This window comes from Lissotriton helveticus, chromosome 2_1 (genome assembly GCF_964261635.1).
Source record: "Lissotriton helveticus chromosome 2_1, aLisHel1.1, whole genome shotgun sequence".
NCBI classification, from domain to species: Eukaryota; Metazoa; Chordata; class Amphibia; order Caudata; family Salamandridae; genus Lissotriton; species Lissotriton helveticus.
Genome location: NC_136059.1, coordinates 2,054,460,839 through 2,054,473,356, shown reverse-complemented (window position 1 = coordinate 2,054,473,356; position 12,518 = coordinate 2,054,460,839). Strand labels below are relative to the sequence as shown.

Here is a 12,518-nt window from a genome sequence, read left to right as displayed (position 1 = left end):
GAAATGTATTGTGTACAGTATATTTGCGCACCCTGTATCTGATACCTCTAAAACTGTGGTTTATGATTATGAGGTTGTTTTACCTATGTAGGTTTGTGTTAGTGAGATTGTACTTCACTCTGTGCTTTACGCCCCTAAATGTGAGTTATACTTAGGTGGTAGGGTCTAATGTGTTTAGACTAGTGAGAGATGGCATAATGTGTTTATGCTGGTGAGATTGGCGCATGATGTAATTCGCGCCTGATGTGACTGTACATAATGTAGTTTATGTTACAGGTTGAGGTGGAGTACAGTGATTACCAGTAGTTACTGGTTGTAGGTTTATGATCTATTTTTACTTGTACCAATTTCTGCTAAGTGTTGATCCTGACAGTGGCCCACGTGGCCCTGTCCTGTGTAAATAATCCCTTGTGAATATTGCCTGTGCCAGTTGGCGCAATGTATATTGTGTGATTACTATCTGATGTGTTTTGAAAATACAAAAGTTATTTTTATATAACCTTGTGTGGAGTTCCTTTTGTAGTGTGTCTGGGATGTTGTTGCTGTGTGCGTGTGCAAATGCTTTACAAATTGCCTCCGGGATAAGCCTGACTGCTCGTGCCAAGCTACCAAGGGGGTGAGCAGGGGTTATCTTTGGCGTGTAACTCCCTTGCCCTGACTAGAGTGGTGGTTTCTAGCTGGCTTTGGCGCAAGCCTTAGCCAACCAGAAATCCCATTTCTAACACTTTCCGAAGCATGTGGTGTCCGAGGGGTGATGGGGGAAGGTGCAGTGTCTGTGGGACCCGAGCAGGCAGCCTAGACTGTCCTAGACCTCCAGTTCGGGAGGATGACAGTTCCTGACATTACGGCCTCAGTCCAAGCCCGCTGGTTGCCTCTCCCCGGACCCATGCCAAAAGGTACTCTGTTGGGGAGAATATCAATTGTGGGCACCCACGACTGGCTGCCTGGAGCAACCGCTGCTTGCACCTTCACCGCAGGGGAAAAATGTCTTCAATTGAGAAGTGTGCCAGCTTCCGGTGTCACATACTTTCGCCTATGGGGAAAGGAGTAAATAGTGATCCTGCACTCATTAAGGTACCACTGGGTCCCGGAAGACCTAATCGGGAGGGATGAAACATAGTACCCGTTTCCTTCCACTTTAGTGGTCCCGATAATCTTATCAAATTGTCACCAGCAGGGGCAATGTGTATCGTTGGCTGGTGCCGTTTGAGTAACTGAGGGATGGGTCACAAGGTGTAATTGAAACCTGTGATTTCCTGACCATTGCAACTGTATGGGGTATGGAATATTGGGAATGTCGGTTTTATGAAACCCTCTGAATTGTGCATATATGTGGATGCCGTTCTGCTGCTAGTTTGAGAGTTCTATAATTGCATAGAACTGTAAAGTATATTTCCATTGTGCATGTCGTTTTGATTTCAATGTGTGTGTAATCCAAAAAAACTGTGTTTTATACGTATGTTGTGGAGCCTTTTTGTAGTGTACACAGTGTGTTGCGCGGGTGGTGTTGTGCCAACACTTTACAATTTCACCCTGAGGATGAGCCTGACTGCTCTGTGCCAAGCTACCCAAGGGTGAGCACAGGTTATTGGACAAGGGTATCGTACTCATCCTATCAAGGACGGTGGATTCTGTGCATCCCAGCCAGCCAGAAACTGCCAGTCAAACAACACAGCGACGCCACTCCACTCCTCTCCTCTCCTCTCCTCTCTTCCTATATGCCACTCCACTATATAACACGGCACTCCAATCTATAACACTCTCCTCCACTGTACTCAACGATACTCCATTTGACAGTACTCCACTTTACAACTGTCTACCTCACCTTACTCCAATCTAAAACAATCTTCTTCACTCTGACAGTCTACAATACCTGACTCTATGATACCACAAGCCAGTCCACTATACAACTCACTGCTCCACTCCATGATAATTGACTCCACTATGAGACACCATGCCACTAAACTATTTAACACTTTACTACACTGTACACTACACCACTCCACTCCACTCTACAATACTCCTCTCTATGACAAAAAAGACTTTACAACAATCTCCGCTACTATGCGACACTCCACAATACTGGACTCAAGGATTTAAAACACATTTTTAATAAAAAAATTTAAAAAAACATTGCAATTCAATGAAAGAAATCAAAGGTTAAAGCTTACAGTTAGAAACATGTTTTCCCCCTATACAAACCAAACAAACTACAATAACGTTACAAATTCTGAAATATAAAACTTTAATTTACAATTTAACCAACACCTTCAAATGAATATAAGTAGCGCACCGCAATACACACTCTTTTCACCTTGTTGACCGGACACTACATATAATTGACCACTCTACCATCCACTGTGCTCTCACAAATAATGACACTCCACTGTAGGAGACTCTCTGCCACTCTACTTTACGACACTGCACTCGACTACACTGAACTGTACGACACCAGTCGACTGAACTCCACTCTATTCCACTACACTCTACGACATTCTACTTGATGACCTTCCACTCCACCAAACTCCATTTCATGACACTCCAATCGACAACACTGCCCACCACTCAACACGCCACTACACTGTACAACACGCCACTACACTGTACAACACGCCACTACACTGTACAATATGCCACTACATGATACTCCACTCCACTATACGACACACAACTCCACTGTATGCTTGTCATGCCACTCAACTCCACTTTATTCCACTCTACGACACTAGACTACAAGACTCTCCTTCACTGTACTGTACGACACTCCACTTAACACTCTGACACTCCACACACGATTTGAAACACATTTTTATAAAAAAATAAAAAACATTGACATACAATGAAAAAAACAAAGGTTAAGGATAGTTCATAGCTAGAAAGGCTCTACTTATTCTAACTGCTTACAGAAAATGTGCTGAACTTACAGTGTCAGACAATGTAATGGGGAAATTGAGTGTTTAGTCCAAGGCTCGCTTTTCATGCCAAAGGCTACATTCGGTAATTGAAGGTAGACGGCTATCTGCATCTGTGCACATTTTAAGTAATGATTAATAATGTGGATGGGCTAAGTGTGCACAAAAAAAAAACATCATGGTAAAATTAGTATGAAACCACTGCATAATATGTGTGTGTGTCTGCGCATGTGTATTTGGGAAATAATTTATTAAGGTGCCTCTCGCACTACAAATAAACAGGTCACCGAGTTGAACATAATGACAACCTAAACTATTACAACAAATGTATATTTCAAATTCAAACATTTCATTTGGCTGCAAATGGATCCAAGTGGCAGTAATCACGGTATACCCAGGAGGATGTTATGACCCAGCAATTAACAGAGGATCAAACACAGCACACATTACATATAATAGTAGCAGAGTTTCTAATATAGAGCTTCTAATCCATTATCGCACATCATGATTTTAACTCTCACCTATTTGTCAATTCGCAGCTAATTATAAGCAAATAATGTAGTCACAAAAACACTAAGAGCACATCTGGCATCCCATCAACCTGTGCTAAAAAAGCAGTCAAGAGGTGGATTTTTTTTTTCTATTAGCCTAGAAGGAACTTACTTTTCTTTTCTATTCTGTTTGTGCTCTTCTCTGGCAAGCTGAGCCGCTTTCCTGCTGTACGGGTGGATAACTTTCTTCTCTTGCTTTCCTTTGCCTTGAGGTACTTTTGGCTGAAATACAGTAATCAAGATACCAAGGCCATGAGATGTAATTGTGTAAAGTTTATCCCTCGGCTTTCAGTCAATATACATGATCAGACTCGCATACTGCGTAATGGATTATTCCCCGGACACAGAAACTTAATTCATTTACTGTACTGCTCAAAGACATTAATGTTGTCAGCTTAGCCACAACAATTTATACATTATTTCAATATAACTTAAAACGATACAGAAAGAAAAAAAACATTATGAACGAGCAATAGTCGAACAGCTAAACGAATAAGTCTAATTGTCAAGATAAACCTAGCACTGAAAATAAAGCTGCCACGATTTAAAATGTTGACCCTACAGTGTGATTGGGTACTATAGCGGTTTAAATTACTGAAACTATGGATTGGACCTCACAAGATAGTGCCTTTATTACTTGTGGTGGACCTCATTCTCCCTTACTCCTAAACGAATGAACCACTTTCTTACATAAACCTGAGCCAAGTAACAAGAGTCACTCCGCCCAGCTGGAAACAAAAAGTAAGCCTTCTTTCCACAAACTTGATACAGGTTTCTATAAAAGACCTATTTGACAATAAATGCATAAAATCTGCAGACTTATGAAAAATGGACGACGATCATGTCTGATTCTTGACCAGCCACAATCCAAGCCACCTGTGTGTGTGCTTTATTTTTTTGTTCAATACTGAAGGAAAATAATCTCCATGACCTTTGACATGTATTCATGGACTATATTAAGAAATTACGAATGGGATATAATGATTTCGTTTTCCTATAGGATAGGACATGGTCAGTAAATTGATCATCATTGTCATGATTTTCTAAATTATATTTTCGATAATAAAATGTCTTGGTCGATTTTATCCCTATTGCTTGGCTTTCTTATGTAATAATATTTATAAGTATATTCGAATTGTTAGGCTGCCTAAGCTCTTTATATAAAATAGAAAAAGAAAAGTAAAAAAATCTCCAGGATATAATATTCAACGATTTGTAAGACATAAGCTGACATTTGATCTCGTTTTTTGAAGGCCCGACACATGTGACAAGATAAAAACAAGGTTCAAGACCTCTTTACTGCTCATTTACTTTCTGAATGAGCAGAACATCTGTCCTTTGCCAGCTGGATTCATAAAGGGGGTGGTGATGGACAGAGTATCTGAATTAAGCAGAACACTCCTACCCAGTCAAAAGATCAGGGCTTGATCCATCACCGTTTTTTAGCTCACTGCACCATCCCAGCTCAGAACCTTTGCCAGCTGGAGCTCTCTCTCACCAGAACAGGCCCTAAAAATAGAGCGCTGATAAAAGTTGACCCATCATAGCAAGTGGGTGAGTAGATTTTTCGAGGCCTGTTACAATAACATTTTTGGCCAATAGCAGGCTCTGATGAATGCTATCACTTGGGTAACTCTGCAGATCGTTCATTTGCTCAAGAACTTCAATATTTTTTTAATTTGTACAAACAGTATATGCGGCTCTTAAAATTCCAGCATGATCCCTCAAACAGGAGCAATCTACGAATAACATATACTCACAATTTTCCAAACGTTCATCTTTAATGTTTGGTTGTGGCATGGCACATAGCTCCGTTACTTGAATACAATTATGAAGTTTTTCTTCCTCCACCCGCAGAAGGGTAAAGGCAATAGCATAGCAACACTGAACACAGCATATGGTTGGCTAGAAATAGTATGGGTGCCCAACAATATTACTTCACATCGAATAAGCCGGGCAGGAGTCAAATGCTGTATTTTACATCTGGTGAGCAAAATGTATGTGCCCGATGCAGATGACAATGTCAAGTGGTGTCCGAACACAATATTATCAGACTGCTCAACAGCCACCACTGCAGCTACAATGGCTCATAACCATCCCAGAAGACCTACCCCCCTGGATCAAGCACAGCTGAAAAATTCCCAACACAGTGTGGTTGATCTCCATGAGGTTGTGTCAGTACAGATGATGAGCACCTGTCCCTTTCTGTGCAATATGGGAAATATCTTTTATCATCATATTCAGGCATTCTGGAGGCAGGGGAGGAAAACAGGGTACACTTTAATTGAAGTAAAGCTTTCTGGCACTCGTCTGACCAGGGCAAAGTGTCAGGTATATCTTTGCAGGTCAATTGTAAAGGCTAAGAGAGAATAATTTGGTATCCCCTGCCAATTTGGTATACCCTACCAACCAAGAAGCCCTCTTAATTCTCTTTGGGTATGGGGTGGTGCCTTCAGCAGATCAATTGATATCCTCTCCCGGGACTACTTCGGCATTCCTTTCAGTAACTCGGGTCTTAACTGATTCACTTTTATCAAACAATACTGTAACTTTGAGAGGAAGATCAATTACCCACCCCAGGCAAAACTGTACATCATTGTAATAGTGTCCCATTTACACACTTTGCCGGTACGGGTAGCAACCAACAAAATGCCATTGTATTGTACCAGTATAGGCCCGTTTGCAAGCTGCAAATATTCAAATCCTTATGAAAAGCCTGGGAGAAGATGGGAGGGAGGAAGGGAGGGGCGGATTCAGTATACCCTAGCGGGAACCTTGCCCAACAGAACGCCAGAATTTAAAGTTTGAACTTGAGTAAGTATTGACTGCCCTCATGCAAGGGACCCTCTATCCTTTGGGCAATAATGAGAACAGTTCACTCAGGGACACGCACATAAACCTGCTCTACAACCTGGAAGAGCCATGATTAGCACTACACTCACCTCCATCATCAACACTTCCCTCAAGACAGCCACCTTCCCAGATAGCTGGAAACACGTTGTAGGCACTACCCTCATCAAAGAACCCTCAACTGACCACAAAGTACTCCACAACTATTGACCCATCTCGCTGCTTCCATTCCCACTCACTCATCGAGACGACCATCAACAGATAACTCTCTGACTACATAGGAACGCAATAAACTCCTGGACAACTCAAAATCAGGATTCAAAGACAAACATAGCACCATAACATCCCTCATTACTGTCATAGACAACAAATGCACCATCCTAGACTGCGGGCAGACTGCTTTCCTCATCCTCCTCGACCTCTGCCACTTTTGACGTTGTATCCAACCACACACTCATTGCCACACTACAGGAATACAAGGACCAGCACTCAAATGGAAAGCTTCCCAAGGACCTCATCGCTCACCCCCACATTTTTCAACATGTACATCACTACTCTGGCTAGCATCATCAGATCCGACAGAATCAACAGCCTCTCCTACCCTGAAGACACCCAGCTAATTTTTTCCCTCTCAGACAATAGGAACCACCAAGACAAACTTCAAACAACTGGATGAAAGAGAAGTGCTTCAAGATAAACACTGATAAAAACTGAAGTGCTGAACTTTCAGAATAATAGCTCACCACTGGACTCTGCCTAGGGGCACACTAAACTAGGTCCCACCCCAACCGAACACGCTAGGAACCTATGCCTCAACCTGGACACCAAACCTCACCATGTATTCCCAGCTCAACGCAGTCACCTCTGCATACATCTACATTCCTGCATGTTACATAAAATCTTCAAGTGGCTCCCACTGAACACCAGACGCACCATCACCCAGGCCCTAATCACAAGCAGATTGGACTACAGTAACCTACTCTATGCGGATATCCCAACTTATCTTCTTAACAGACTTAAAACCATCCAAAACGACATGGCCAGAATTATCCTCGACCTCTCCGTGCCAATCCCACACCACACTACTCCTCACGGAACCTCTCTTAAAAGATCATTTGCAACCCTTGGATATCATTCTTACTCTTGAATGCTACCAACTGATCATCAGGTGGTTCTTCAGTCAACTATTTCTTCAACCCTTCCATTAACTTACCTCATGCATCTAATTCTCAAATCAGTACCACAATGTGATCAAACCTTCATGCACTTCTACTCTATTCAAATGCAATTTATATGACAAATAAATGCATTTTCTCTTTACAAAACATGCCCATTTCACCTGCTACTCTAATAACTTATTGGTATGCTGCCCTTGCTCACCAACGTATTTGTCTTATCAGCTTGATCAATTCACCTCCATTCAAACATTCCATTGCCTACGATCATGCTTGATGTTTGTTGTAAAATCCAACGGTTTCCCTTCTCCTCTGGTAACTTTTCAGGTTGCTTCCTTGGCACATATGGGGTTGAAGGGTGAAGATTCAACAAATCTTCCACAAGCCAATCTTAATTTTCCTCCAACCACAAGGGAGGACAGCCCAGCATCGTTCACAAAACATTCTCATCAACATTTTCTTTTTGTAGAACAAAAACTCCTTTTGGTATGGAATCTTCACTCATTTTATTGTAATGGGGCAAGGAAACCTTAGCATGCCTGTTTCTCTTACAGGCAACCTGACTGGAGTAAATTAACCTTTACCCTTCGCACCCCCTTCCTATGCCTGCGTCGCTCTCAAATAATTATTAGGGCTACACGTATGCCACTTACCAATGGAGCCAAGTCAGGCCACAAGCAGTTTTAGGGGGATATCCCACCATTCGGCACATCTGCTGGTATCACCGCAACTTGGCAGCCACGGATTGTCAATGGGGTGCCCATGCTTCTCCACCAGAACTGTGGAAGCGCAATCCAATAAATCAATCTGAGGCAGTAGATTCTTGAGCTTGAATCACCTGTTCCAGCTGAGGGGGCATCATAAGCCATCCTCGTCTACAGCACCTTTAACCATTTATCGATGAACATGGCAGATATATTCTAATAAAGCAATGGAAATTTTCAGACCGTGCATACAAAGAAACAATAAAGCTTTTATTAGTAATATGCCGATTGTTGATCCTGGCACAGATTATAAGAAACTAGAGAGAAACGTTCCTCCCACCATGGATTCAACTTTTAAAAGTGGTTGCACATCTGAGAACAGAACACAGTGGACATCCTCCTTAATAATTCTCACTGCATAGGAAAGACGAGCTCTGCAAAATACCCCTTAATAATTTAAAATGTTGACCTGTTGTGTGCCTGTGTACTGTACTAGTGCAAACACATGTCCTAAATAAAATTGAGTCAATCAGCTTTCTTGAATGTGGCCTACATATTCACACAGCTACTTGGATCACGGTCCCTTTGTCCAGACCCGCTGCAGCCACTTATATGAGAAATTCTAGCTCTAATAGAGAATGCAAGTTTGAATGCAGAGCTCTTCACTTTTATAGGGAAATCTCAAGCTGCCAGCCTAATATATATATAGACAGAATCAATTATAATTGTAGTAGTGTTCTAAGTGTTTCACAAGGTTGTCAGCAAAAAACTGTTGCCTTGTGATTCTCAAAAACAAGAATTCAATGTAACATACAGTTACAAGCACTCGTCTGAAGTGCCAACTTGAAGTCTCTCACACCAGCATCGTACAGTTGTGCTACACTTTTCTCCCTGCTTATGCATTGGTTGCATCATTCTTGTGCATCTCGGCCCTAGGTAGGGTGTCCGGTAGTTCTGGGCGAATTTCAACTATTTTAAAGTGAAAAACTCTTTTGCCTTTGTAGGGAGCCAAACAGATACGATTTTTATGTCTTGAGTGAATGCCAGTCAAAATGGGTAAAGCCATCTGTAGGAGGGTCATCTCGTGACATAGGTGGGCCATTTTGTCTGTAAATTGGTGCGCCTCCTGAATAGCAAAACCACAAGATCAATGTAACACAATATTTGGAACAGAATGTAGAAAATAAAATATCAACAGGTAAGTAAGTCTAGCTTTTCAATACCCAACTCAACTTACATATACCTATGCGGTACATATATCTTCAAGGTATGTAGATGTGGAGTTAGGAATCATAAATCCATATTTACCTAGATGTACTTACCTCTCTATATTTTATCCCTCGATATTCTTGTACCATGCTTTTGTTGGTGTCGATATTCTGTAGTGAAACCCTTAAACTCTCAATGCTACACCATGGTAACAACTGAGACACCTTGGAACAGGATTATTAAATCATCTTTGAGATGTATAGGTTCTTGTGTCCGATATGCTATTAAAATGTCCTCTTTCACCTTAAAGAAATGAATACTGGTCAGGAGATTTGGAGATAGTTTTTTGTTGTAAGGTGGAGAACATCCAGAGTGCGACCAAAGATTATCTTCTTGTTGCATGGAACTTTTAACATGTGTCTCCAGCTCAGAGGTTGGTAGGTCTTTATTGAACCCATGGATAAGGACACAAATAACGCAGGAATGGCTCCTAAAATCTTCAATTTTGTCAGTGATGAATTTCCAAAGTATCCCACCTGGCTGTCATTTGGTTACATTAATAAGTGTGTTTACCAAGATCATTCTCAAGGTGGTCAATCCTGGTCTCTTATTTTTTGCAGTGAGTGATGCCCGTTGGACAAGGTCTTTGTAAAATCTTCCTCCAAGACTGTCATATCTTTTCTGCATTCCTTCAGCAGCACCTGAATGTCAGCTATATTTATTTATTTATTTATAGAGCGCTAACAATCATCCCGAAGGATATCACGGCGCTGGGTAGCAGGAATTTGTTGTACAGTTATTGGCGGGAGTGGTTGGACTAGGATCTAGGACAGGGCCGGACTGGGAACCAAAACCGGCCCTGTCAAAGTGCTCGGCCGGCCCCCCCGCCCCCCGGGCGGGAGGGGGGCGAGCGCTTTGCCAGGGCCGCTTTTCAGCCGATTTTGTTACAGGGCTGATTTTGCAGCTATGCTGCAAAAACGGCTCTGCAACAAAAACGGCCCCCAGGGCCCAAAACCGGCACCCACCCTTGCGGCCGACCGGGAGATTGCCCGGTGCCCAGAACGGCCAGTTCGGGCCTGATCTAGGAAATAGATGGGTTTTAAGTTTTTTCCTAACAAACAGATAATCTGCTGTAAGGCGTAGATCTTGAGGTGGTTCATTTCACTTTTTTGCTGCCAGGTATGAGAATGAACGTCCACCTGTCCTCACTTTCTTTATAGCTTTACCCTAGCTTGTGCTTGGTGAAGTGATCGTAGGCACTTTGTGGGGGCATAAAATTCAATTGTATTCAATAAAATTCTTAGTCCACTGCGGTGTAGTGCTTTATGTGCATGACTAAGTAGCTTAAACACTGCCCTGTCGCATGGGTAGCCAGTGGAGTTGTTTCATGCACAAGGATGCTGAACTCAGTCTGCCTTTATCGCATACCAGTTCTGCTGTGGCGTTTTGTAGTACTTGTAGGCATGAAAAGAGGTAATATGCTATGCCTACGAACGGTTACATGGTGCTTGCAGTTACATACAAGTGCAAACTGGCAGTGATTAAGTCACACACCACAACGTGGCAGTATAAGTTAGATAATATCCCAGGAGTTTGAGAAATATGCACCTATATGCCTATTCCTGTTTGAAGACAATTCAGCTTGGAATATGTTTTGAATTGCAGTAATATATGCACAAAATGTTCTTGAATAATAATAAAAACCATTGTAAATTTTGTCAAATGCATATGTAAAGAGATTAGCGATTTAAGTGTAAAATGGCTTAGGAAGTATTGCCAAATTGCACATCTATTCGGGGCCACTGCGTAAGATATACGACGATACAAAGTAGCTAAGCCGGTACCATGCCACAACATCTTAAAAATAAAGTTAGACAAATTCAAAAACAAACACAGGAGTCTTCTTCTCAACAGGAAGTAAATGCGTCAGGTAAGACAATAAGAAGTTTGGGTCAGGTAACCCAAGCTTAAGCAGGGCCCTGCCTATATCCTTCTGTTTTCACCACGGCCGGCACGCTATTTAGGATGAAACAGACTCCCGAGAGATCAGCCCAGCGTCCGTAGTTAAGGTAATGTACATTCGCAGATACCAAATGAGGCTCCAAGAAGCATGATGTTACTGAGCACATGCGGCACATTAAATAGCCGGGCAGGACCACGAACAACTGTTAATGTTTTAAATTACGGGCACTTTAAGACCCACATGTGGAGCACTTCTGACATAGAGGTAAAATCACTCCATATTCTCTGCCACTTCTTCAACGAACTGGGCATCATAAAGACACACTTGCCCTTAATTAGAAATATAAGAGGTACACCAGCTGGAATCCTTTTTGCCATATTCTCCCGACAAAAGATTGCCCCTTGCATGCAACTGCACTTATAAAACAACAAAATATCAAAGATGAGTAAAATCTTGACCACTAGAACACACTTCCCAACCTGAAGTTACAATACAGGAAAGGTGACAGCTTTCTTTTTGATCCCTATTAGGACCAACCCAAAAAAAACAACCAGACATTTTCAACAAAAAACCTGGATTACCCCTCCTCTCGATTTCTTTTAATGAGAGCAATACAGAGTACAATGTATTTCAGTCTTCTTATAAAACACTTTTATTAATAATACACAACTTTGTTTCATGTTTACTCCAATGTAGGTCCGTACGCTGAAATAAGTCACAGTGACCCATCCACAAAAAGTCATTACACTCCTTGAGAAAAACAGCAGGAACTAGCTACCTTAACAGTATGTCTCCATATAAAGTTTACTGATATGTGGAAATTCTTTCCATATATCGATGATCTATGAAACACAAGGACAACTCACAGATATTAACGGTCTGATTTAATATACACACAGTGGCCACAAAGTTTACAGCCCTGAGGAAAGCCTTCTTTAAAACACACCACAGGCCCACCCGCGAAGGTCGAAAAGCATCGGGTACTTATGAACGTGGCCAAGAGCTATCATTAAGTGTACAATCTGCGCATTAAGTTGTGTATTACTGGTGTTGAAAGTCATGATCTCATCTGTACAGTAACCTATTCTCTAACCACCATTAAAAATGGGGCCGAACAGTACAGTTTTGGACTGCAAGCAAGAGGGCTTGAATTG

At 41.8% G+C, this 12,518-nt stretch overlaps 1 protein-coding gene across 1 annotated transcript in view; it reads right to left on the bottom strand.

The window, feature by feature from the left end:
• The window catches only part of TMA16 (translation machinery associated 16 homolog), a 218,827-nt gene that overhangs the window by 156,559 nt on the left and 49,750 nt on the right, over nucleotides 1-12,518 (bottom strand). The window contains exon 2 of the mRNA XM_078677011.1: nucleotides 3,576-3,685. Coding sequence (XP_078533137.1) covers nucleotides 3,576-3,685 — 110 coding nt within the window. The remainder of the gene's footprint in view (nucleotides 1-3,575; nucleotides 3,686-12,518) is intronic.